The sequence below is a fragment of the Nakaseomyces bracarensis genome, assembly GCF_045282275.1.
Source record: "Nakaseomyces bracarensis strain CBM3 chromosome Unknown Scaff3_0, whole genome shotgun sequence".
Classification (NCBI taxonomy): domain Eukaryota; kingdom Fungi; phylum Ascomycota; class Saccharomycetes; order Saccharomycetales; family Saccharomycetaceae; genus Nakaseomyces; species Nakaseomyces bracarensis.
In genome coordinates, this window is record NW_027263962.1 from 336,845 (window position 1) to 360,473 (window position 23,629).

The 23,629-nt window shown below is 38.0% G+C and overlaps 11 protein-coding genes across 11 annotated transcripts; 5 read left to right on the forward strand and 6 right to left on the reverse strand.

The window, feature by feature from the left end:
* Window positions 1-233: 233 nt before the first annotated feature.
* Window positions 234-2,819, forward strand: GLN3 (nitrogen-responsive transcriptional regulator GLN3; the record flags this gene model as incomplete). The annotated part of the gene is made up of 1 exon (XM_071050639.1): window positions 234-2,819. The coding sequence occupies one exon, from the start codon at window positions 234-236 to the stop codon at window positions 2,817-2,819; it is 2,586 nt and encodes an 861-aa protein (XP_070908429.1).
* Window positions 2,820-3,439: 620 nt separating this feature from the next.
* YEN1 (crossover junction endodeoxyribonuclease) lies at window positions 3,440-5,374 on the forward strand (the record flags this gene model as incomplete). The annotated part of the gene is made up of 1 exon (XM_071050640.1): window positions 3,440-5,374. The coding sequence occupies one exon, from the start codon at window positions 3,440-3,442 to the stop codon at window positions 5,372-5,374; it is 1,935 nt and encodes a 644-aa protein (XP_070908430.1).
* Window positions 5,375-5,965: 591 nt separating this feature from the next.
* MXR1 (peptide-methionine-S-sulfoxide reductase) lies at window positions 5,966-6,523 on the forward strand (the record flags this gene model as incomplete). The annotated part of the gene is made up of 1 exon (XM_071050641.1): window positions 5,966-6,523. One exon carries the CDS (start codon window positions 5,966-5,968, stop codon window positions 6,521-6,523), a length of 558 nt encoding a protein of 185 aa, XP_070908431.1.
* Window positions 6,524-7,006: 483 nt separating this feature from the next.
* On the reverse strand, window positions 7,007-8,410 carry RNJ42_00472 (putative glycosidase CRH2; the record flags this gene model as incomplete). Its single annotated transcript, XM_071050642.1, has 1 exon — window positions 7,007-8,410. One exon carries the CDS (start codon window positions 8,408-8,410, stop codon window positions 7,007-7,009), a length of 1,404 nt encoding a protein of 467 aa, XP_070908432.1.
* A 1,130-nt stretch (window positions 8,411-9,540) lies between these two features.
* Window positions 9,541-10,890, reverse strand: SAH1 (adenosylhomocysteinase; the record flags this gene model as incomplete). The annotated part of the gene is made up of 1 exon (XM_071050643.1): window positions 9,541-10,890. One exon carries the CDS (start codon window positions 10,888-10,890, stop codon window positions 9,541-9,543), a length of 1,350 nt encoding a protein of 449 aa, XP_070908433.1.
* Window positions 10,891-11,243: 353 nt separating this feature from the next.
* Window positions 11,244-12,668, reverse strand: OSW7 (Osw7p; the record flags this gene model as incomplete). Its single annotated transcript, XM_071050644.1, has 1 exon — window positions 11,244-12,668. One exon carries the CDS (start codon window positions 12,666-12,668, stop codon window positions 11,244-11,246), a length of 1,425 nt encoding a protein of 474 aa, XP_070908434.1.
* A 1,153-nt stretch (window positions 12,669-13,821) lies between these two features.
* On the forward strand, window positions 13,822-16,710 carry SAP155 (Sap155p; the record flags this gene model as incomplete). The annotated part of the gene is made up of 1 exon (XM_071050645.1): window positions 13,822-16,710. The coding sequence occupies one exon, from the start codon at window positions 13,822-13,824 to the stop codon at window positions 16,708-16,710; it is 2,889 nt and encodes a 962-aa protein (XP_070908435.1).
* Window positions 16,711-17,299: 589 nt separating this feature from the next.
* On the reverse strand, window positions 17,300-18,229 carry ERJ5 (Erj5p; the record flags this gene model as incomplete). Its single annotated transcript, XM_071050646.1, has 1 exon — window positions 17,300-18,229. The coding sequence occupies one exon, from the start codon at window positions 18,227-18,229 to the stop codon at window positions 17,300-17,302; it is 930 nt and encodes a 309-aa protein (XP_070908436.1).
* A 274-nt stretch (window positions 18,230-18,503) lies between these two features.
* On the forward strand, window positions 18,504-19,100 carry KEG1 (Keg1p; the record flags this gene model as incomplete). The annotated part of the gene is made up of 1 exon (XM_071050647.1): window positions 18,504-19,100. The coding sequence occupies one exon, from the start codon at window positions 18,504-18,506 to the stop codon at window positions 19,098-19,100; it is 597 nt and encodes a 198-aa protein (XP_070908437.1).
* An 84-nt stretch (window positions 19,101-19,184) lies between these two features.
* On the reverse strand, window positions 19,185-20,183 carry PET130 (Pet130p; the record flags this gene model as incomplete). Its single annotated transcript, XM_071050648.1, has 1 exon — window positions 19,185-20,183. The coding sequence occupies one exon, from the start codon at window positions 20,181-20,183 to the stop codon at window positions 19,185-19,187; it is 999 nt and encodes a 332-aa protein (XP_070908438.1).
* Window positions 20,184-20,555: 372 nt separating this feature from the next.
* BBC1 (Bbc1p) lies at window positions 20,556-23,594 on the reverse strand (the record flags this gene model as incomplete). The annotated part of the gene is made up of 1 exon (XM_071050649.1): window positions 20,556-23,594. One exon carries the CDS (start codon window positions 23,592-23,594, stop codon window positions 20,556-20,558), a length of 3,039 nt encoding a protein of 1,012 aa, XP_070908439.1.
* Between the last annotated feature and the right edge of the window lie 35 nt (window positions 23,595-23,629).

The following is a 23,629-nucleotide window of genomic DNA, read 5'->3' on the forward strand; positions in this document are numbered from 1 at the left end:
TTTGGGCTTTCACCGGCCCCGGCCTTTTGAAGCTTTAAAAGAAAAAAAAATTTTATGTGTGGACTCATTAGAAAGTACAACAATTTGAGCTTTGAAGTACCTGACTCTTTCCTTAAATTTAGTCAATATTTGCTATATTCAGTTTTAAGAGGTGCGAAAAGACATTAGAAAGGGTTGATAATAAGCTGTGATAGAAAAGAAGGTAAAAAAGAACGAAAGAAATCGATAAACAAATGGAGTATCAGGACGATCTCGAGAAGTTGGGTGTTCTGAGCTCTTTCCTGAATAGTCCGAGTCCCGGAATGGCTTCTGGCTCTGTCTCAGGCTCAGGCTCAGGCTTAGGCTCAGGCTCAGGTGTTGGTACTGGTACTGGTGCTGACTCTGGTGCTGGTGTTGTAGACTCTGGTGCTGGTGCTGGGTCGGGTTCTAATGTAGGGAAGGACGAGCACCTTATGAATGAGAATTATGATAGTATGTTGGAGGCGCTTCCTGAGGAGTTAAATCTAGATTTCACATCTCTTCTGTCGCCGTACCCGATGTTGGATGTTGAATACGATGGCAGCGACAAGTTGGATAAGAACGACGAAAATAACGGCAATGGTGGTAACAATGGACAGGAAGTGTCGAACAGTCATATAAGTACGCATAAAAATACATGGGGTGGGAATAGAGATGATTTTTTTAAGATAGATGAGGAGAAAGAGGAAGATGTACCGTATGAAGCTGGGAACGCCCAGTCTAAGCCTATCGCCATTAATAAAGGTAAACAAGGTGCCGCAGAGAGCGGAGTCGAGGATGCATCTAACCAGCAGAACGGTGAAATTGCACAGTTTTGGGACTTCAACGTCGATACATTGAATATGACGCCGAGTAACTCTAGTGGTTCCGCGACGATAAGTGCTCCCAATAGCTATAGCTCCGACGTCCACATGGGATCTAATAGCTATAACAATAATAACAACCATCTGTTTGCACATGGTGTCCTAGGAGGTGGCTCTAGTATAGGGAACTCTAATCCTATAAACAGTACTTCAATTGGCTTCGCCAACTTGAGTCATAGTGGGAGCTTCCCTAAACATAACTCTAGCTTGTATTCTAAGGCAACGACTGCAACAACGATGACTTTTTCAACTAATGCAACCATAAAAGAAGGTTCTACTAGTATGAATAACCCAATAATTAAACATAATATCAATGCTAAGAGGTCGACTTCGCAAATTGGCTTCTACAATAATAATACAAATAGCAATGATAATATGTACGCATTAAGTGCGGCAAATACCACTAATTCAGTCAGGAAAAATTCACTACCTAGGCAGATGTCTTCCACCTCTTTAGCAAATTATAGAAAAACTTCTACTTCAATGCAAGAGAGAGGACCAGACAGTGACGCGGTTCATTGTTTTAATTGTAAAACTTATAAGACACCACTTTGGAGAAGAAGTCCTGAAGGTAAAGTTCTATGTAACGCCTGTGGGTTATTCCAAAAGCTTCACGGTACTATGAGGCCGTTGTCATTAAAAACAGATGTCATTAGGAAAAGAAACTCCAAGAAAAGAAAAAATATACAACAGGATCCACCAAATAATCAGCGTCAACAACCTATACTTCAAATCCAACAACAGCCTTTACAGGGAAGTATGCAAAAATATTTAGGAAGTCAGGCTAGCCCGACTGATACTACTGGGCACTTAAGAAGGAAAAACTCTAATATATCTAACATGAGATACAATAATGATAATAGAGCAGGCATTGATAACAATAGTAGTTTCACGAATTTGAGCTCTAGAAATTTAAACCATCACAATGCAAGATCTTCGAGTTACGGTAATGCAGGTTCGTTATCTAACCAAAGGAAGAACAAGTCCAGAAGGAGCAGTACGTCATCAAATTCAAGTAGATCATCATCTAGATCAGTCGTTCCTATACTGCCAAAAATTCCTGGTAATAACAGTGCTGGTAATTCTCCCTTAAACATTCATTCTAATTCCACACCGAATATTGCCCATCATAATGCCTCTGTAAACAACTTTGTTGTCGTTGGCAGTAATTCAAATAGTGTTACGTCCTCCCCAAGACATCCACCTCTTTTTGGTTCAAATAGTCCAATGCAATCAAGGCCATTGTCTTCTTCCGTTTCAAAGCAAGGTATGTCGATCCCAATGCGTAAGCTATCACGTCATGCTTCATATTCCTCCAGTTTCATGGCTGCCTCACTACAGCAACTGCGTGAAAATCAAGATAAGATAAAGGAGGATGAGAGTGCTGTGTCAAATATGGATAACTCAACTTGGGCTAGTAAGGATAGTTATGACTCGCCTAAACCTAACTTTGATTTATTTGGTGATAGCAAAGACTCTCCTGAAAATATACCTGATGTACTAAGATCTGATTCAAGAATCTCGCATAACTCCCATTCCTCCTCACACACTTCTCTATTATCACAACAAATACAAAATCAACAGAAACAAACACCAAAGATTTCAAGAGGCTCTCAAGAGCCTGTTTCATATAAACAGTCCTCCTCGGCACAGTATTACGTGGATGGAGGCAATAATTTTGGTGGAAGGTCTGATTATACAGAAACGCTGCTTCAACAAAGAGGTGTACAACCAAAAGAAAACATGGCTACTGATCAGGGCCAATTCTATGAAAATATGACCTATGATATACGAATGGGTAATGGGAATGGTGATTCTAAGGGCTTGGTCATTGATGGTGACCAAGGTAATTTTAATTCACCTAATAATTTGAAAGCTGAAAGTACTTCTGAAAGTGATCCAGCAAAAGATTTGGACTGGTTAAAGTTCGGAATATAGTGAAATTTTATTTCTCCACTCTCTTTTTATTAATTGAGATGAATTTCTTCGTGTGATATCCTTTTTTTATTTCCTTTCATTTCATATTCAATTAAATTAGAACCATTTTTTTTTTATTTCCTAATCTTTGTCCTGGTTGATCCTATAATGAACAACGTCTGTGGGTTTATTACTCGTTAAAAAATAACATATGATTACGGCTTTGTATTATTATTTCATTTTACTTTCCTTCATACTTCTTATGTTAGAGTTTGCAAAGAAATGACAATCTGTAATAAAATTCAACAACACTTATAGATAAAGTAGATGTATCTTTTAATTTATAATTTAGATACCTTTTAAAATTCGAATTGTATTATTTTATTTTATTTTATTTTATTTTATTTTATTTAAAATTAGCTTTTTGGTTCCTGGTTCTTCGCTTGACTGAAAAGAACTAAAATCAACGACTTTGTGACTATGATACAAATAAGAGTGAAAAGACCATGATGAAATCGGTTAAATCGATTAGAATTTATATAGCAACAGATAAAACTGATACAACTATGAACAAATTTGAGGTGTATAAGCACTTTTAAAATATAAGAAGAAATCAATCGAAGATATCAGTAAACGAAAATATGGGAGTACCAGAGGTTTGGGAACTTTTAAAACCAAATATTAAAGATAAACGTATATCATTCAAAAGATTTGTAACTGAATTCAAGAATGAGCATAATAGTGCTCCAAGAATTGCTATAGATGGGCATAACTGGTTATTTGAATGTGGCTTCTTTCATAACGATAGTAGACAACGAAATGGTGTCAGTAATGATAATCCAGATTTAGGACTGGATGATATCGAAAACGGTAAACCATTCATCAACTTTATCAGTAAAATTAGGGATTTTTTGGTGCTAGATGTTACATTTGTTATTGTCTTTGATGGGCCACTAAAACCTCACTACAAGGGCAAAGGGAATGTTCCTTTAAGAGACATCGTAACAGAGGGCACAAGTGCTGAGGAATTATTAAAGAATTACTGTGATAGTTACCACTTGCATGAGCAGTTACATCAAAAGAGATGCGGCAAGAAATATGACCCTATACTCAGGCACATTCAAGAGATTCTAGACGCTTTAGGTATTACATACATTATGGCATGTGCTGAAGGAGAATCCCAGTGCGCATGGCTACAAAGGGAAGGAATAGTGGATTACGTCATGAGTAATGATTCTGATTCTTTTATGTTTGGCGCTACCAAGATCTTGAGAAATTATTCTAAAAATATTGAGGATAGGAGTCCATCCTCAGCCTACCGTAGTTCAGACAATACGAATGAAAATGAGTATTATATCACAGTCGTTGATCTCGATGAAATTAATCAAAGTAGTAACATAACACTTGATTCAAAACGATTACTATTTTTCAGTATCTTAATGGGAGGTGACTATAATGTAGGACTTAGCGGTTTAGGTAAAACTAAAGCACTGGTGCTCATGAAATGGAAAGATCCGGACTTTGTAGAAGAGTTTTTCAGTATTTTTACTTCAATGGATCAGGTTGCAGACGCAGTAGTTAATAGCTATTCTGAGTTCCAGAATAAACTGTTCCAATACTGTAAAGAAAATGGTAAAACCATGTTTGGTAGGAATTATAAATTACTTCTTAGTCGAGAAAATTACAAAGGATGGCCTCTACCTCACCTCATTTATCATTATCGATTTCCTATAATCAACACTGAGATATCTGCCGAAATTCTCGATCCCTCTAAGGCAGTAAACGTAGAAGGTAGTAAAAGGTATCGGACCGTCGACTTGAAACAGGTTAAAAGAATCTTAGACTTGAGAGGCGTACCCTCATTGTGTAAGTTTGACAGTTGGTTCCATAGAACTATGCATGAGTTTTTCCTTGTGAAACAAGTTTCGCTGTTCCCGGAGGAAACTGTAAATAATAATTACGCAAAGATAACAGATGAAAAAGCTGAACTTGATAAATGTGGTATGGTTCCGTTAAGCTACGTCAAAATACGATATAGAACGTTTTTACAAGGAACAGAGTCTTCGACACTGACTCAAGAAATGCCAGATTCGCCGGAAAAGATAGATCAGGAATTGTCTTCACCACGTAAGGCAAGTCAACGCCAAATTGATATAAAGGAGTACCCCTACGTCATATGGATACCAAAATTGCTCATACCTGCAAATAATGTCCTTATTACACGATTCGAGGCTGAGAGATCAAAAGCGATTACACCGCTAAGGAGAGAATCATCGTCTCCAAAGAAGAGGAAATCAATATACTCTCAAAACAATACTCTAGACGGGTTTTTGTCAAAGCACTCCTCACCAGCCAGGCTCTCACCAGCTAAGCTCTCCCCAGCCAAATTCTCACCGACTACAGAGAATGATACAGTTCTCCACAAAGAGAAAACAAGGCGTAAATTGTTCATAGAAGACGCAGAAGAAGAGGAGGAGGAGGAGGAGGACTCGTTAATCATAGTTGAAGAAAGAAGAGTCAGGAGAGATATAGAATACTTAATCGCGACATCGCCAGTGAAAAGGAGAAAGAGCTAATTTCTGTTTTTTCCAAGGAATATGATAAGCACATCAATGCATCAAGATCGGAGTGAAATCAATTTTTGCTTTCTAATTAATTGACATCTCTCAAAGTAGACATTACGTCATTTGGATCTTCTCTCTCTGTACACAGTTTTTTTTTTTCATTAAAGTTTTGTCTAGTCTTTGTACGGTCTTTTCTTCTATCTGGACATTTTTCCGGTACTTCCCCTGCGGGATTCCTCTAGCACGGATGCATAGAATACATTACGTTATTAAAGAACGCTATTAAAAGTTTTTCCGGATGTGCTTACGTTTCTAAGTGAAAAAGGATAGGGTCCTTCTAGCTTTGAACCGATGTTGAATTTAGTTCAAGGTTAATTAATTTGTAAAGATTATAAATTTAACAGGATTTCTGAAGGATCGATGAGCTTTTTTATTGGAAAAGTGTGTTTTTTGTTTTCATGAAGAAAAATTGTGTTGAAAGCTGGGAAGAAAAATATATATAAAAGCATCAACTGTGTAAAAGGGAAAGATAGGGAGAATAAAAAAAAAACTTCTTTGATAATATTCTCTTAAATGTTCATATTAAAACGTCAACATAGCAAAATGAGTAAAGTTATTGCCAACAACATCAAATACGATCCATCTACTGACAAATTGGTAACCATTGGTGCCGGTTGTTTCTGGGGTACTGAGCATATTTACAGAAAGCACTTGGGAGACAAGATAAAGGACTGTAAAGTCGGGTATGCCAATGGTAATGAGGCTTCTAAGGACATTTTGAACAAAGTTACCTATGAGAGAGTCTGCAAAGGTGATACTAACTTCTGTGAAGTTTTGCAAATCTCTTACGATCCTAAGAAGTGCTCCTTGAAGGATTTGCTTGACTTCTTCTTTAGAATCCATGACCCAACTACACTAAATGCACAAGGTCCTGACGTTGGTACCCAGTACAGAAGTGCTATTTTCACTCATACTCCTGAAGATTTCGAAGAGGCCAAGAAGCTAAAGGAAGAGTGGCAACCAAAGTGGCGTAACAAGATCATAACTGAGGTTAACCCAATTAAGAACTTCTACGAAGCTGAGGACTACCACCAAATTTACCTAGACAAAAACCCAGCTGGTTATGCTTGTCCAACCCATTTTGTCAGAAACTTGATCTAAGCGACACTCTAAATTTTCTTTTGAAACGTCCATCTCGCTTGAGAGCTCTATTTCATCGTCATCACCGGAAATACCTATAATTGTCATATGCGAATACCTTACTTAAATAAATTTAAATAATATATATTTACACATTACTATAAAATAATATCCTTAATTTATTATACTAAGAAAGAACTTTTGTATTAAAAAAAAATACTATGTAAAGCAGAACTTCGTAATTTAATGTTTGGGTGTTCATGTAATGATGATTTTGGAGATATAATTCTGTTTGATTTATCTAAAAATCCTAAAAAAAATTAAAATCCAACTAGATTAAATTTAGAGTTATTTAAGTAGATTATGCTTTAGAGAATGCTATATATATTACAGGATATTACTTATTAGCAACTATTACAAAAAAATGGTATTACAAATTACTCAAACAAAACAATGCAAATTATTAACTTCAAAAGTCATGACAAAATTGGTTTTCAGTCAGGATTATACCAACAAAGTTAGTACAAACGCTAGAATGGAACCGAAACTGGTAATTGATGCGCTGGAGGCACCATTAGTGCCTTGATTAGAAGAGGAAGACCTTCTAGAACTCGATCTAGAACTGGACTCAGAAGAACCAGTTGACGAAGTCTTTCCAGATGTGATAGATGTTAAGTCCACAGAACTAATACTGGAGTCAGAAATGGAAGACGAAGAGTTGCTGTAGGAACTAGTTGAACTCATTGAAGTAGAGTTAGAGAAAGAAGAAGAGGTGTTGTGGAAAGAGGACGCAGATGAGGCCATAGAGGAAGACGATTGAGTAGATGATGATGCCATCGAAGAAGAGGAGACTTTGCCCTTATTTAAATCGGCACCATTAGCACCACTGTTATCTAAAACATAGTCTTTGTCTGAGATGACAACACTATCTTCTGTGAAGTTATCCTTATTAGTGTAAACATAGGACTTGGAACCGTTTATGGTTGCACCAGAAGGTGGGTCGTAACAAGTAATATTAGCTTCTTGTAGTACCATATAGTAGTAACCTGGGTCTTGAATATCTGGAGCATCCCAGTTAATAGCACCACCAGCCCAAGCGATAGTACCTGGTGCGTTAGTAGCGTTACCACCTGGCCATAGAGATAATTGGACCTTTGCTGGAGTTTGAGGGAATTGGTATTCGCCGGTAGTGTCGTTGTATGTGGCATTCTTGTACAAAGTTCTACCCACAACACCATCGACAGACCATGTAATATAATCTGGATGCCAGTCTACTTCATAAGTGTGGAAGTTTTCGAATGTGTCCGAAGCGGTAAGGTTAGCACTGTTGGTGTAATTCAAAATACCTTGGAAATAATAGTTGGTCTGGACAGTTCCAAGATCGGCACCGACAAATTCAAAATCGACTTCATCTTGAACATCAGAAAACATGATGAACGCAGTGACCACACCACCCAAGTGGGAGGTCTTCAGCTTAGCGGACATCTTACCGTACCACATGTATCTTGTGCTAGACAAGACGGAACCACCTGAGTTCTTTGGCATAGCCAAGATAATACTCTCCTCATCAGGGTAGTCAATCAGGTAACCACTGTATGTCCAGTCACCAGCAGAAGCGTTACCCAAATAGGTATTGGCATCTAGCACTTTACTGGTGTAGTTGTTATTGAATTTAGTGTTCATGTCCTTACAGATTGGCATAGCAATACAGGAGTCAACAGTGAAGGAATACCTAGGGTTACAACTGTTCACACAGTATTGACCAGTACCACATTGACCGAAACTGGAACAACATGGGTACTCCTCTGGGCATTGGGAAGTAGCGTTACAGTAGATAGGCTCATCCAGAGCTTGAACCCTAAGAACTTGAGCGAAAATTGTTATAGCAGCTAGCAACTGATATATCATTGTATAATGTTGTTGTATTATGTATATCTATATTTAGCAGTATTATGAATTTAAGATGATTACAAAGGGAAAGGAAAAGGAAAAGGAAAATACATCAAATACTCACGGAGTCTTTATATATTTAGAATCCGGAAGTTGCATCACTTGCTAATGACACGGCATTATCCAGTTAATTAATTTAACAACGCTAATTTAGCCATTTGATAATCACGAAAATATAAAAATAGCAGTCCTTTAAAAGGACGAAGCTCAGCCATGGCTTTTTCGCGAAATGGCTGAGCTTTTGGCCCTTTCATCTAATTTTATTAGTTTCTTTAATTTTTCGCATATCATTATCCTAATCGGGTAAAGTAGATTTATTACTGCCCATATCGAGTAATTTATATGATTACCCTGCAACATTTTTTTTTAAATTAGTTTCCTAACTTGGTCATATAATATATAATTTTTCGTGCTTACCTAACTCGATATCATATATCCCAATTAGGAAGTAATATAACTGTGATTGCGGCTATTCATTTATCACACAATATAATATCAAATGATTTATTAAGGTATTATATTAATATTTCTTTTCTTCTTCTTCTTCTGTATATCTTTTTTGGATAGTTGAATATCTTATTATTTGCTATTTATAAAAACAAGTATTTACTTCTAAAGTTATAATATGTGGAATAAAAAAAATAAAAGTAAAATAGGGTTTGGGAAATAAAAAAAAACAAAGAGTAAGAAATAAAATTAAATGTCACTTCGATTTGAAGTTTGAGAATTTAATGTTATTCCTTTTTTATAATAACCGTAGAATATGTCCTATAATGAATCTTGAAAGTATTTTATGATAAAATATCACTCAGGAAAATGTAGTCGTAAAAATATTTCAAGAACAAATGTAAATGTAATGTTGAATAGTAAATCAATGTTGAATTAAAAAATAAAATAAAAATTAAAAGGCGTTAGAAAAATAATAATAAGTAAAAAGGGAGAGGAAAAAAACAACCAAAAAAAAGAGATAGGTTAGAGGTGATTTATCACAAAATTATAATACAATAAAAAATAACATCTCTTAATTTTTTTTTTGATATTTTTTTTTCGGACCCTTTCTATCTTATTTTTTTATTTGATAGAGATTCTTAGTATCTGTAGTGGTCAGCCTTGTATGGACCTTGTTGTGGGATACTCAAGTATTCAGATTGAGCGTCAGTCAAGGTGGTCATTTGGACACCCAACTTACCCAAGTGGAACTTAGCAACAGCTTCGTCCAAGATCTTTGGCAAGACGTGGACACCGACTTCGAAAGGACCAGTCTTTTCGAATTCAACGAACTTGGTTCTGAAAGCCTTGTCGTCAGCCTTGAACAAAGCAATTTGAGCCAAGACTTGGTTGGAGAAAGAACAAGACATGACGAAAGAGGAGTGACCAGTGGCACAACCCAAGTTAACCAATCTACCGTTAGCCAACAAGATGATGTGTCTACCAGAGGACATCAAGTAACGGTCGACTTGTGGCTTGATGTTGATACATTCCTTAGCATTGGCCTTCAACCAAGCGACATCGATTTCAATGTCGAAGTGACCAATGTTACAGACGATAGCATCTTCTGGCATTTCAATGAAGTGCTTACCGGTGATGATATCTCTACAACCAGTGGTGGTAACGAAAACTTGACCGATGGAAGCAACTTGTTCCATAGTAGCAACTTGGTAACCTTCCATAGCAGCTTGCAAAGCGTTAATTGGGTCAATTTCAGTGACGATAACACGAGCACCCATACCTCTCAAGGCAGCAGCACAACCCTTACCGACATCACCGTAACCAGCAACGACAGCGACCTTACCAGCCAACATGACGTCAGTAGCTCTCTTGATACCATCAATCAAGGATTCTCTGCAACCGTACAAGTTGTCGAACTTGGACTTGGTGACGGAGTCGTTAACGTTGATGGCTGGGACCTTCAACTTACCGTCTCTCATCATCTTGTACAAGTGGTGGACACCGGTGGTGGTTTCCTCGGATAGACCGAAACAGTCTTCCAACATTTCTGGGTACTTGTCGTGGACAAAAGAGGTCAAGTCACCACCGTCATCCAAGATCAAGTTCAACTTCTTGTTGTCCTTGAAGGCGAACAATTGTTGTTCAATACACCACATGTATTCCTCCTCGGTCTCACCCTTCCAGGCGAAAACTGGGACACCAGAGGCAGCAATGGCAGCAGCAGCATGGTCTTGAGTAGAGTAAATGTTACAAGAAGACCAGGTAACCTCAGCACCCAAAGCAACCAAAGTTTCAATCAAAACAGCAGTTTGGATGGTCATGTGCAAACAACCAGCAACTCTGGCACCCTTCAATGGTTGAACAGCACCGTAGGCTTCTCTGATAGCCATCAAACCTGGCATTTCATGTTCAGCCAATTCAATTTCCTTTCTACCGAAGGCAGCTAGAGAGATATCAGCAACTTTATAGTTTTGAGCTGGAGCAGACATATTTTTCGTTTTTGTTGTTTCTATGTAATGTGTGTGTGTAGATGTAAATAACTACCAAAACAAAACGAATTGATATACAAGAGAAAGAGGGACTTACGAGAAACGAATATATCAATATTTTATATACTTCCCTCGAGCAGCGATGAGCATATGAAATTTTTCAAAACCCAAAAAAAATTTTTTTTTCATAGGGCCGTGCGCACGGACATTAAAAAGGCTATACGAGCTACAAGCCCAAATCCAAGACCCTTATTTAATTACAGCATTGGTAAGACTATGTTGCATTTGTCTGATAACCTTGATATGATTCGCCATATTAATCTATATTATTATACTATATAAATGCTATATATCTAGTTCTTGAACATCGATGCTTCTTTTTGGTCTCTGGCCTTGAAGAGTTTATCTGCTTGGATTCTAAGGGTAGACAATTGGTCTGTGTAGAGGTCTTGTATGGCGTCTAGCTGCGACTCAAGCTTTGAAACGTACGTGTCTATTGGTTTGGTATCGAGTTCTAGGTGTTGTAGTGTGTTTCTGAAATCTATAATCTCCTTTTTATGTGTTGTAAATTTGAACCAATCTTCGTAAATCTGTTCGATCTCTTCATCCGCCTCTTCTTTATGGCCGTCGACTCGCTGACGATCTTCTTCGTCTTCGTAGATATCTCTAAATGCCATGTATTTCGACCATTCTGTGAAAAATGTGTCCCCCCATTCCTCGTACGCCTCAACAGATTCTTTTCGTACTGTTTCTGCGGAACTGTGTGCCTCCTTGACGAAGGACTGCATTTTAACTTTGATGAAATCGAGGAGCTCTTCAAATTTAGCCTCGGCTGTATTGAAATGATGCGTAATTAATGGTCTGGTAATGTATGAGTCTAGTAATTTGGTACCGGTGTAGTCATAATAGAACACGCTGTCGGTGTTCTCGTCATATATCATGGTGCAGTTAATGTCTTGGATAGTCTTAGATAAAGTATCGATGATTTCTACCATCTCATCATGTATGTTCTTTAGCTGGTCATTAAACTCAAGGTCTCCTCTCCGTACGTGGTCCACAAGGGCATCCTTGACCTCTTTTCTTAGAATTCTCTGTGCAGATGAGAACTTCCTTGATATGGTGTGCTGCCACAGCCCAAAACCTCCGTTAGCCAGCAGGGCGTCTATAGCAATAACCTCGTCTATATGCGGGAACACAGCAACGTTGTCTGAGCTCTTCTGCAGTGTTATATCTACGCTGTCGCTGAGTACAGCATCCATGACTTCCTCTGCGGTGCTTCTTTTACTATACGGCCTCGCCAGCTTCTTTCCGTTCTTTCTCACCTCTTCCTCTTCCTCGTCCTCATCCTCGTCGTCACTGATAGCCCCACCATTCAACAGGGCCAGCACCGAGTTCCCTTCATAGAACCGTACACCTTCGAAGTTATTCTTTAAGATGGCAAACCCATCATTAAAGGAACTCGTGGCCCGCTGGGTCAAGGGTCGCAGATAGTGTATCAATATCCTGAGGTTCTGTAAGATAGGCCCCAGCTTCCTATGTATAGTGCAACACAACTTGTTGTTCTTGATGAACCGGATCAAACCACGGTATACGAGCTCAAAGAACCGCAGCACTCCACTACCTTGCCCTATATCCATATAAGTCATATTCCCACTGAATATACCATCTCTCTGCACCAACTCACAACTGTGCATAACCATCGGATGCCCCATGTATATCACCCCAACAGATAGTAGCACAGAGCATGCCATCAACAAAGTAATAGCCACCCTAGTCATGAATATCTTATTTCTGTCTTGTTTTGTCTTATTAAAAAACTAAGTCTAAAAAAAAAAAGTCCCGTTATATGTAGTGTAATATTATATATCAAGTACTTGAATGTATGTATACATATATCACTGTAAAATATATATAAATATAATAAACTGTATAAATATATAAATACTTTTGTGATGATGTCATGTGAAAGCCCATTACCTAAAAATAGGAAAAAAAAAATTATAAGAGCCGAGGATCGTTATTAACGTTCAGATCACGATGTATCAACCGTATATGAGCATATATAAAACTGCACATGACTGATCGTATGCTGATATATGTGTTTATACGAACACATAAAGTGATTAATACGTATGAACGGATACTACACTATACGAGGGCATAACGTGATAATAGCGTGTACAAGTATATACTTAATGATTAGTATCGTACAAGAATATCTCTTCAATATGTGTTTTGCTTTCCATTTGTGACATTAAAAAGTATTCAAGTTTTTGATTATATCAAATATATAAATATAATTCTAGTATTATAATTATATGTTAGATCTAGGTAGAGTTAGTGTAAATTGTGTTGCTTTCTATTGGGAGGAGGGGTGTATTCAGGAGTAAAAACGTTATCACAGACCACGTATTGATTATATCGTGACTTTCATTGAGGGAGAGAGAGAGAGATAGAGAGACAGAGCCTTAGTGTGAAGGAGGCGAGAGTAGGGACTTTCTTTCTATAATATTTTTTAATTTTGAAAAAGCAAAAGCAAGTTCCACGAATTAGGTTCAATTTTATTTTAAAGGTTTTTTGAGCAGCAGCTTCTTCAAAACAATTAGAGTCGAGGAGCTTGAAGACTTAGAGAGTTGAAGAGTTAGATTTTGAGTTTGAGTAAGAGAGTTAGTGAGTTAGTGAGTTAGTGAGTTAGTGAGTTAGAGGAAGTAAAAGGAAGAAATTTTTTACTTGTGAATATTCCCTTCTTCTTGTATGAATCATTGAAAACTGAAAGAGAGTGGACAAAATAAAATAAAGGGTTGTTTTGAAATAGGTAGAACAAGTTGTTTTGATAAATATAGAGGATCAATTAGCTCTAAGTGAGGACAAAAGAAACAAACAAAGAAACAAACAAAGACCGTTGAATTAGAATATAACTACCGAATAACAATGTCATTTTGGCCATTTGGGCAGACATCGCCACATTCTGATATCGATAAGATATTAGAGCAGTACTTGGCAGTTTTACATAGGTTAGAGAGGGAGGATGTGCAGATACCCAGTGTGTTTAAGGCAAGTCTCGAAGGAAAACGGGTACGGGAGGATAAAAGAAAGAGTAGTGCACATAAGAAACAAAGGAAACCGGATGAACATGAACACGATCAAAATGAACATGAAAATGAGATTAAGGATGTGCCGTTGAGTCGGAGTAAGGACTTGAGGAACAATAATGAAAATGACCATGACAATGACAGTGACAACAACGATGTTGACTCAGATAGTATCGGTTCGGGACATGTTGATAGTAATGGATTTACCACTACAACTACTAATGCCAGAAATAGTAGCGAGGAAGAGGACGAGGACGAGGATGATGAAGAGGAAGATGAAACTAACGGAGATATGATAAGTAGTGATAGTGGTAGCAGCACTAGCAGTGGCAGTAATAGCAGTGATGAGATTAGTAGTTCTAGTAATTCTTCTTCGTCGCAATCGACGACTTCGATGAATCTGAAGGATGCTACAGAACCAATAGTCCCTGACATGTCTCTGCAAAAACTAGACAACTCTTTTATAGATAGAATGCTGAGAGAATCTGAATTACTGAACGAGTTGGCTGCTCAGAATAAGAGCCTATTGGACTTCATTTGTTTTGGTTTCTTTTTCAAGGATGGGGATGGAGAAAGGGTAGAAAATATTCAATATTTGTTGGACCAATTGGTTTTCTGCGTAGACCAGTTCAAAATCGAAGACATAGATGATGACTTTGATGGCAAAGCTGTATCTTCTAGAGGCAGCAGCCCTATGCCGGAGGATGACAGGTCCATGGACTTCAATAAGATAATAAGCGAGTCACCAGAAGATGAAGACGAATACCTATCAAGAGCAAACTTAATCTCAGATGTTCTTTCTCTTGATATATGGCTAATTACAGAGTCTATCGTGAAAAATAAGACTTACCTAGAAAGGATATGGTTTTTACTAAAACATAAAAATTTTGCATATGAACGTTCGCCATTAATCCCAATCTTTTTGAAGGTTAACCAAAATCTCCTATTGACTAGACAGGACCAATACTTAAACTTTATTAGATCTCAAAAAGATTTAGTAGATCTAATGTTGAAACATGTCGATATCGCTTTGTTAATGGACTTCTTTCTGAAGCTAATCTCTACGGATAAAATCGAATCTCCTACCGGGGTAATCGAGTTGGTCTCTGACCAAAAGCTTATCGATAAATTACTAGATTTCCTCAATAATAAGCTATACTCACCCGATATACAGGCTTGTGTTTGCGACTTCCTGAAGGCTTTAATTGTTATTTCTGCCAATGCTCCTTTAGATGAATTGTCAATTGGGCCAAACTCATTGACAAGAAGGCTAGCATCTCCCAAATGTATTGATAGGATGATAAAGGTAATTTTTGAAGAAAGAGGTGCTGCTCTGAACACCACAATTTCTATTGTAATTGAATTAATAAGAAAGAACAACTCGGATTATGACCAAATCAATCTATTAGACACTACAGTAGAATCTCATCCTCCTTCCGATAGGGACCCAATATTCCTAGGTTATCTGTTAAGGAGATTTGCGACCCATCTACCTAAACTATTTGAGATAATTGATGATATTAATGATACCAATGACTCTGAACATATGCTAACGAATCAAATGAATGAAGAATTTATACCTATTGGTTTTGAGAGGTTCAAGATCGTAGAATTAATTGCGGAACTACTTCATTGCTCAAATATGGGACTTTTAAATACAAAAAGAGCTGAGAGAATAGCGAGAGTACGTGATCAGGTTAGAAAACGTATTACTTTTCAACTACAGGATGCATTAAATGAACTGACTATAACTCCCGAACCTTCCAAAAGCTCTACTTCATCAATAGATAACAAAGTTGATGATGGAAAAACAGATAATGATAATGATTCCAGCGAAGATGAATTTTTAAATGTAAATACTGATGAAAATGATGAAATTGATGAAACATTTGATATACCTTATATCAACGAGGAACAAAATAATAAATTACGTACAAATCCAACTATTGGTGATTTATTCAAAATTAACTTATATGACTCTCAGATAATACCAAAAATCATGTCTTTGTTCTTAAACCATCCTTGGAATAATTTTTGGCATAATGTTATATTTGATATAATTCAACAAATATTCAACGGCAGGATGGATTTTTCTTATAACTCGTTTTTGGTCTTCTCTTTATTTAACTTGAAAGGTTCATTCATGTATATGCCTGAAGAAGCTTCAGTGGCAGCCAAACTGAGGGACTTTAAAATCACTAAAGATTTTATATTAGAAGGGTACCAGCACTCTTATAAGTTTTATGAAAAGAAAAATACTAACCTAGGATATATGGGACACCTAGTATTAATCGCTGAAGAAGTTGTGAAGTTTTCCAAACTATACAAGGTCGAGTTAATATCTCCTGATATCCAAGATTGCTTACAAGAATCTGATTGGCAGTATTATTCTGAAGAAGTATTGAACCATACAAGGCTGATGTACTCTAAGATTTTAGGTGGAGGTAATTTTGTTGAAGACGGTAATGGGAATATTATTCCTCAAATAAATGATGGAAGTTATCTCGGTTATGATGAGGAAAGTGATGAATCTGGAGGGAAGTTAATTAATGTCGAAAACCTTGAAGAACAACTATCACTTTCCACAGAGTCTGATCTACATACCAAATTACGGGATATGTTGATAATGAAAGCACAGCAGGATGTAGATAATCAAAACTCTGCTAAAGGTGTTATTATATTAGGCCCTCCATACGATGATCAAGATGGTAATGAAGAAACACAGTAGCATTTTGGTCTTCAGCTCAAAAATTTAAACCCCCAAGCCTTATTGAACAGCTAACAGCTAGCATTTGTTGATCACCTTTTTTCTTATTTATTCTTAACATAACCATCCTTCCTAATTTTTTTTTTTTATTATTTCTAGATGTTTTATTTGCTGTTGGGTGTTAGCGATAATTAGCATTGATTAATTTCCTCATTGCCTCCCAACATTCAGTTACTGAAAGGAAAAATAAACAAACTATTATAATGACTCTCTTTGATTTTACTAGGCACAATACACTAGAATATTTTTCTAGCTGGCTCTAACGTCATGATTATGAATAAAAACTTAGCATAATAAATTTAATGAGGCGAATATCGTCGATAGCATCAAATTATTTATTTACCTTAGGTTTATATAAAATATGAAGGTACGTATGCGAGTGCTATTTTGTATTTATATATACATAATACATTATTATTTTGTGTATTCATTTTTATCATTTAACGGTTCCTTTAGTTAAAATATTACCAATATATTCAATGTTTCGATAGTCAATGTCCTTAGAATTTCTATATAACTTTGATATTATAAATTAGATAATAAGCATATCTTACTCAGTCTTACGGGAATAAATGACCTTACCATTAGGAAGAGTCATCTTCTTCTGACCAGATTTTGGTTGAACCGATTTATTTTTCTTTTCTTTCTCGTTATCCTTAGCTACAGCTTCTGCCAATGTAATTCCACCAGCATTGTTCTTTCCAGCTTCGTCAGTAGGTTTCCTTTCTGGTAATAACTTACCAAATGTACGATTCCATGCGCTTAGGGGCAATCTAAATATTAACGCGTCAAAGATCGTAGGTTTAGTGATGGTATCAGCAGAGATTAGTGATTCCGAGCCATCTTCTTCAACAACATAAACATCACCAAAGCGTAGCACCAACTCTTTGCCTGGATCTTCTTCGTGTTGCTTGAAGAACAATCGTTTCTCCCCTAGACCATCAGTATCATCCTGAGCTTTACACTGCTGGATAAAACTGGTAATCCTTCTGACGTTGGACTTGTACTGTAGTTTCATAATAACCAAATGCATGAAACTTGCTGCTAAAAACACAAACAAAACCAAGAACCAAGTGGCAGGTTTAACCCTTTGGAAGAAAAACCCACCTTTATTGAAGTCGTAGTCCGGGAACCCGTTTTTCAAATAGTAATCATAAGTCTTACGGAGAGACTCATTCGCTAGAATCTTCGTTGCAACATTCAATCTTTCATATAGCTTCCTATACTTTGGATTCTTATCCGGATGGTACTTCCTCGATAACTTCCTCAAATTCTTGGTGATCTGCTTCGTAGTAGACTTCTGACCTTCAGGGAGTCTCAGAAACTTATAGAAATCAATACTAGAACCATCAGACACCTTCCCTCCATACTTATCCACAATCTCCTTCTGCAATTGAAACATCTCTACCTCTTCCTTAGTGAAACAATACACTAGCCCCACCAGACAGGCCAGCACAACTAAACTCTTATACCTCAGCATTTTTTGCTTGTTTCCCAGCTATATGACTTTAGGGTGTGCTTAAGCTATGAAAGATGACACAGAAGCTCTATTATTAAAGTCTTGAACTTGTTTCAAAAGTTTTATTTGTTCAATTGCTTCTTACCCAAAATCCGTTTCACTGATTAAAGGCCCAAAGAGGCGAAATTTCACCAAATTTCATAAAATGGCCTATATTATAGTATCAGTTTAATATTGATCCTTTCTGGGGGGTGGCCACATATCTACAAGATATTAACAAAACACACTAGGAGGAATGTTCATATACAAGATATTCCAATTGTACCAACTTCAAGGTGCGTTTCTGTACCTTGCCTTGCTATTAAGGTGGCTCGTGCTGATGCCATTGGTTGGGTCGCGGTTCCTGCCCGGAGGAATCCATGAATTTCTAATCTACCTGCTTGGCGTGACGTCTATATTCGATATTCTATGGGGGGTCTATTTCCGAGGTTTCGTTGGTGGAGTGTTGAACAGAAACACACTCAAATCGCTGAACTATCTACTGGTAATAGCGAACCTACACTTCTACGACGACTACGAGCATGCTCCGCTGTTGCGCACTTCTGCCTACTCCAGTTTCATTATAGCTTTGTCTCTCTTTGAATCATACCAGCATTGGTGTAAGCTGTTCAAACGTGGACCAAACCACAAACGCAAGACCACGTACTGGAAGTTCATAAGCCTTTTCATTGTTCCTGTACTCTTCTTAAGTGAATTTTACTTGTTACTTTTGAACCTAAATACTCCAAACTTCCATATGTCGGACTCTCTGGAGTCGTTCGATAAGTTTATCCTGGTGATATACTTCCCGGTCGCACTCACAGCTTATAAGAAATACTTGAGTAGACGATGAATATAAATATAAATATATATAGAAAAAGAAACAACACACGATAATATAATTACACAAAGTTTCCCCAAACCTTAGTCCGCAACGTCATTCCTCATTGATAACTCTATAAGGTGCTTCTGCATGCGCTAAGTAAGTATTCACCGACTTGACGTTGACTTTATTATTAGCTCTTTCAACCCAGCTCTCGGATCTGCCAGCAAACTTCCCACCAGGCTTGTATATATCATCCCAATGCATCTTAGCCACTGTTCTTACTGATCTCTTTATCTGTTCTTGATACTCTTTCTCATTGATACGGTCTGGGAACAGCATGCACGAGTACAAATAGTAGCCGTCCTTGGCAATTCCGGGTTTACTACGGCCTGTTTTGTCGAGATACTTATAGTTCTTCGAGGTATAGTCATCAATACCTCGTGAGGTGAGTCTGATTTGTTCATCGACCGCTTCTGGTCCCTTGAGAGAGCACCACTCTTCTATAAACCATTTTTTCAAGTTTACTCTCAAAGACCTGCGATGTACAGCGTAGTCCTTGGGCTTCTTCGACTTAGAATCGTTGACCAATGCTTGGAAGTTTGTCGATATTAGTTGAAGCTCTTCATTGCGCACTGTGAAATACTTCGTATTGTCTTGCTTTATTCTTCCATTGACAAATACCTCCTGGATAGGTTTGCATATCACAGATGGTCTACTTTTCCTAAACATGGACAGAAAATGCTCAGGTGGATAGTATTGAAGAAAAAATAGGTCACATTTGAATAATGTAGACTCATTAGCAAATATCCTGGCCTCTGATTGGAATTTAGAAACTGGGTCTAACAGTCCCTTGACTTTTCCCACAGTCTCCTTGATACTGCCTACCGAACGCCTAGAGCCTCCACGATCTGGAACCAAAAATGTGTTATCACCAGCTAATCTCCATTCAAACTCATCTTCCTTTGATAGCTTACCTTTTTCGATACGTATTGGCCTAGAATAATCATCCACTATATGATATCCATTGAAATTTTCTAGAAATTGGGCATCACCAACCTTCTTGATCCGTAAATTGGTCAGTAACCTTCCATTCCAAGTACGAGCCAGCATGTAAAAGAAATAAAGAGGCTAGTGCTAGAAATTGGTTATTTGTATAGTAAGTATTACTCAAAACCTTTGAACCAGCATGTGATTTAATGAAAAACGCATAGTGAAAAAAAAAAAAAGATACGTTACTACTATAGCTAATGATCTGGTGAAACCACTTCTTACATTTGATAGTAGTTTTTTATTATTTATTTATACATTTATAGATTCATCAAAGGTACATACAATTTTCATTTCAGTATAACATTTTACTTTTAAGCAGGATGTTTTGAATTGCATTTTAATCATTTCAGTTCATTTGTAGTGTAGGAAAAAGGAAGAATAAAAAGAACATAATATATCGAGTTGATGATGAGTTATTCATCATAGAAGCACTCACCAGCCAACATAATCCCGGCCCACTACTCTAAACACCTTTAGTTTACCTGATTTCATATGGTGGGGCTTATAGCTTGACTGCACTACTTTACCGTCATGGATTTCGATGACTCTAAATTTATCCTTTGCAAAATCATAATCGGTGACTATAGCAATGTGCGATGAATCGTTACCGACTGAAATCAACTCTTTCTTGCCTAGTTTTTTGTGCGTTTCGAACGTTGCCTTTCTAATAACCATGATGTCACCTGGGATAACTTTCTTTAACGCAGCATTATCAATTTGTGTCTGAGCCTTATAATTTACTAATGGGACACCAAAGGTTCTACCACCAAAATCTGGAATAGCTTTACCTTGGAATTCATGAATTATTTGCTTAGCTAAACTGTTAGTCTCAGCGCCGATAGCATCATGCGCTTTCTTGATGATAATGGGGTTAAAAGTTGCTGCATATGACTCAAGTTTCGAATCATCTGGTTGAGGAGCAGGTATATATTTCTGATGAGTGATGGCCGAATTAGATGGATCAACCACATTGTATGCTACAGTGAAAACAATCTGCGCAAGACTCTCAAATAAGAAGTAAAAATCCCTAATAATCCATTGTTGGCCTAGTCTCTTTTTAATCAAATTTTCCTCAACTTCCATGTTAAATTTCACCTTGGCATTTAATAAAGCAGGAGGAACGGTCTTTTCTAACCACCAGGTATCAGTGTCTTTGAAAGGAATGGTTATCATACTAGCTGATTCTGCCAATTCAGATGTAGTAACACTCTTTACTTCACGTAGTTGGGTCGTTGGAGGAGCAGCAAACATATCTGGTGGACCGGCTGCTGGATGTGGAGGTGGGGGTGGAGGTGCGTTGCCTTCTCCAGTAATCTGAGAAAATGGGTTGGAAGTTGGTAGTCGTTTTTGATCTTGGTTATGTCCTGGGGGAGGTGGAGGAGGAACCCCACCTGGTGTTTGATTTGCATGAGGTGGAGGTGGAGGAGGAGCTCCATGAGGGCCTGGATGGCTTGAAGGTATTGGTGGGCCTTGAGAAGGAATAGGGGGCCTTGCATTACTTGGAATCTGTGGAGCTGCTGAAGGAGCACTTGGAGGAGGTGGAGGTGGTGCAGCTTTAGTTTGTCCAGAAGGAGGTGGTATGACAGGGATAGGTGGTATAGGTACATGTGGAGGTTCTTCTGGTTCACCTTCCATTTTCTTTTCAGATGGTGGGTGCAAAGGCCTTGCTGGAATATCGTTATCAATATCACCTGTTTCTTTAGTCAAATCGGCTTGAGGGTGTACAGGTGGTGGCGGAGCATGTGGATGTGAACCTGGCATTGGAGGAGCTGGTGCGCCTGCAGGTATAGGTGGTGGCGGCATAGAGTTGGTAGGAGGATTTGGTGTTACATGAGGTGGCACTTGAGGATGTTGAGGAAGAGAGACTTCTGGGATGGGAGGAACTTGAGGAGGACCTGGAATTGTTGTTTCCTTTTCTTCGTCAGAACTGTCTGATGAATCGTCTGAAATCGTTGGGATATTAATTGCTGGTCCCTGCTCAATTTCTGCTGACTTCTCACTAATGTCCTTTACATTATCAAGTTGTGGACCAGCATTTCTTTTAGAGGATAAGTCATCAGCATTCTCTTCTGCAGATGATTCATATCCCTTGGATTCCTCGGCTGAATGAAACTTATCTTCATCTATGGAATGAGTAGATTTATGATCACTTAATAGCTCATGATAAGCATGCGAGGTATTAGAGCCGCTCCTTGGATCTAAACTTTTTTCAGGCTGTGGAACTGGTGGTGGGGCATGGCTTCTGTCACCATCTGTCTCCATAGATCCTTCTTTTTCCATTTCAGTTGATGTCATCTTCTTGAGAATAGGATTCATGTTAGGATCGGCAAATGGCATGATAGGAACTGGTTTAGCGTGTTCCATCTGTTCTTCAACAGGTTCACTAGGCTCCTTAGATTTCTTTTTTTTTGGGGCTGTATCGACACCTCCTGCTGGAGCTGGCATACCGAATGGATTGAAACCCACTGGACCTCCAAATCTTCCAGCACCTGCCAATTTGGCCATTCTGTTTCTTAGCGCTGCTCTACGTGCTTCTTCACTATCTTCTTCATCTTCATCGTCTTCGTCTTGTTCTTTGGATTCAGGTGTGCTCTCAACTACAGTAGCTTCGCCATGTGGTGGTTCTTGGGGATTCATACTGGTATTCTCGTTTTCATCCATATCAACTGGTGAAGAAATATCATTGTCTTTCTCTAATGTTTGAATACTCGTTGCATCATGGTGATCCTCGTGGTGTTCATCATGGTGATCAACCGAGATGGAATGTGGTTTAGAGGCATTCGAAAGTGACCTAGATACATGAGAACGAGCATCATCAACAGTGTTGTGAAGCTCAGTAGCTTCATCTTCCTTAACAGCTTCGTCATGGGCAAGCTCTTCAGTATGTTTTCTCTCCATTTTTTTTTTCATCATTTCCTCATCACGTTCAGCCTGAAGTCTCTGTTGTTCTTGCAACATTGAGATTCTCTCCTTAAGACTCATTTTTGGTAGGTCAATCTCCTCGGATTTAACAACCTCTTCATGCATCTCATCAGGGTTGACTGCAGCTGGGATAGGTATCTTACCTGGTTTAGGAAGTTCCGGTTTCTTGGTCACCTCAATTTCTTCTTCAGCCATTGAACCAGGGATGTTAGGTGTCACAACCTCCTGTGTAGTTTGTTGTGGTTGTGGAGCCTGTTCTTTTTGTGGCTCTTGCTGTTGCTGTTGCTGTTGTTCTTGTTCTTGTTCTTGTTCTTGTTCTTGTTCTTGTACTGGTTCCTGATTTTCTGATTTTCCAGGACCTGTGCTCATTTCAGTGACGAAACTCTTTGGAAATATACCACTCTTACTCCCATCCTCATAAGTACCGTAATACCACTCATCATCCTCGATATTAGTGACATTGATCACTTGTCCCTTCTCAAAATTCAAGTCATCCTCGTACTCTGATTGGTACGGAAATGACGCAACCACAGTAAAGGGTACCTGCATAGTCTTTTTGTTTGTTTTTTTTTGTGCTTAATATA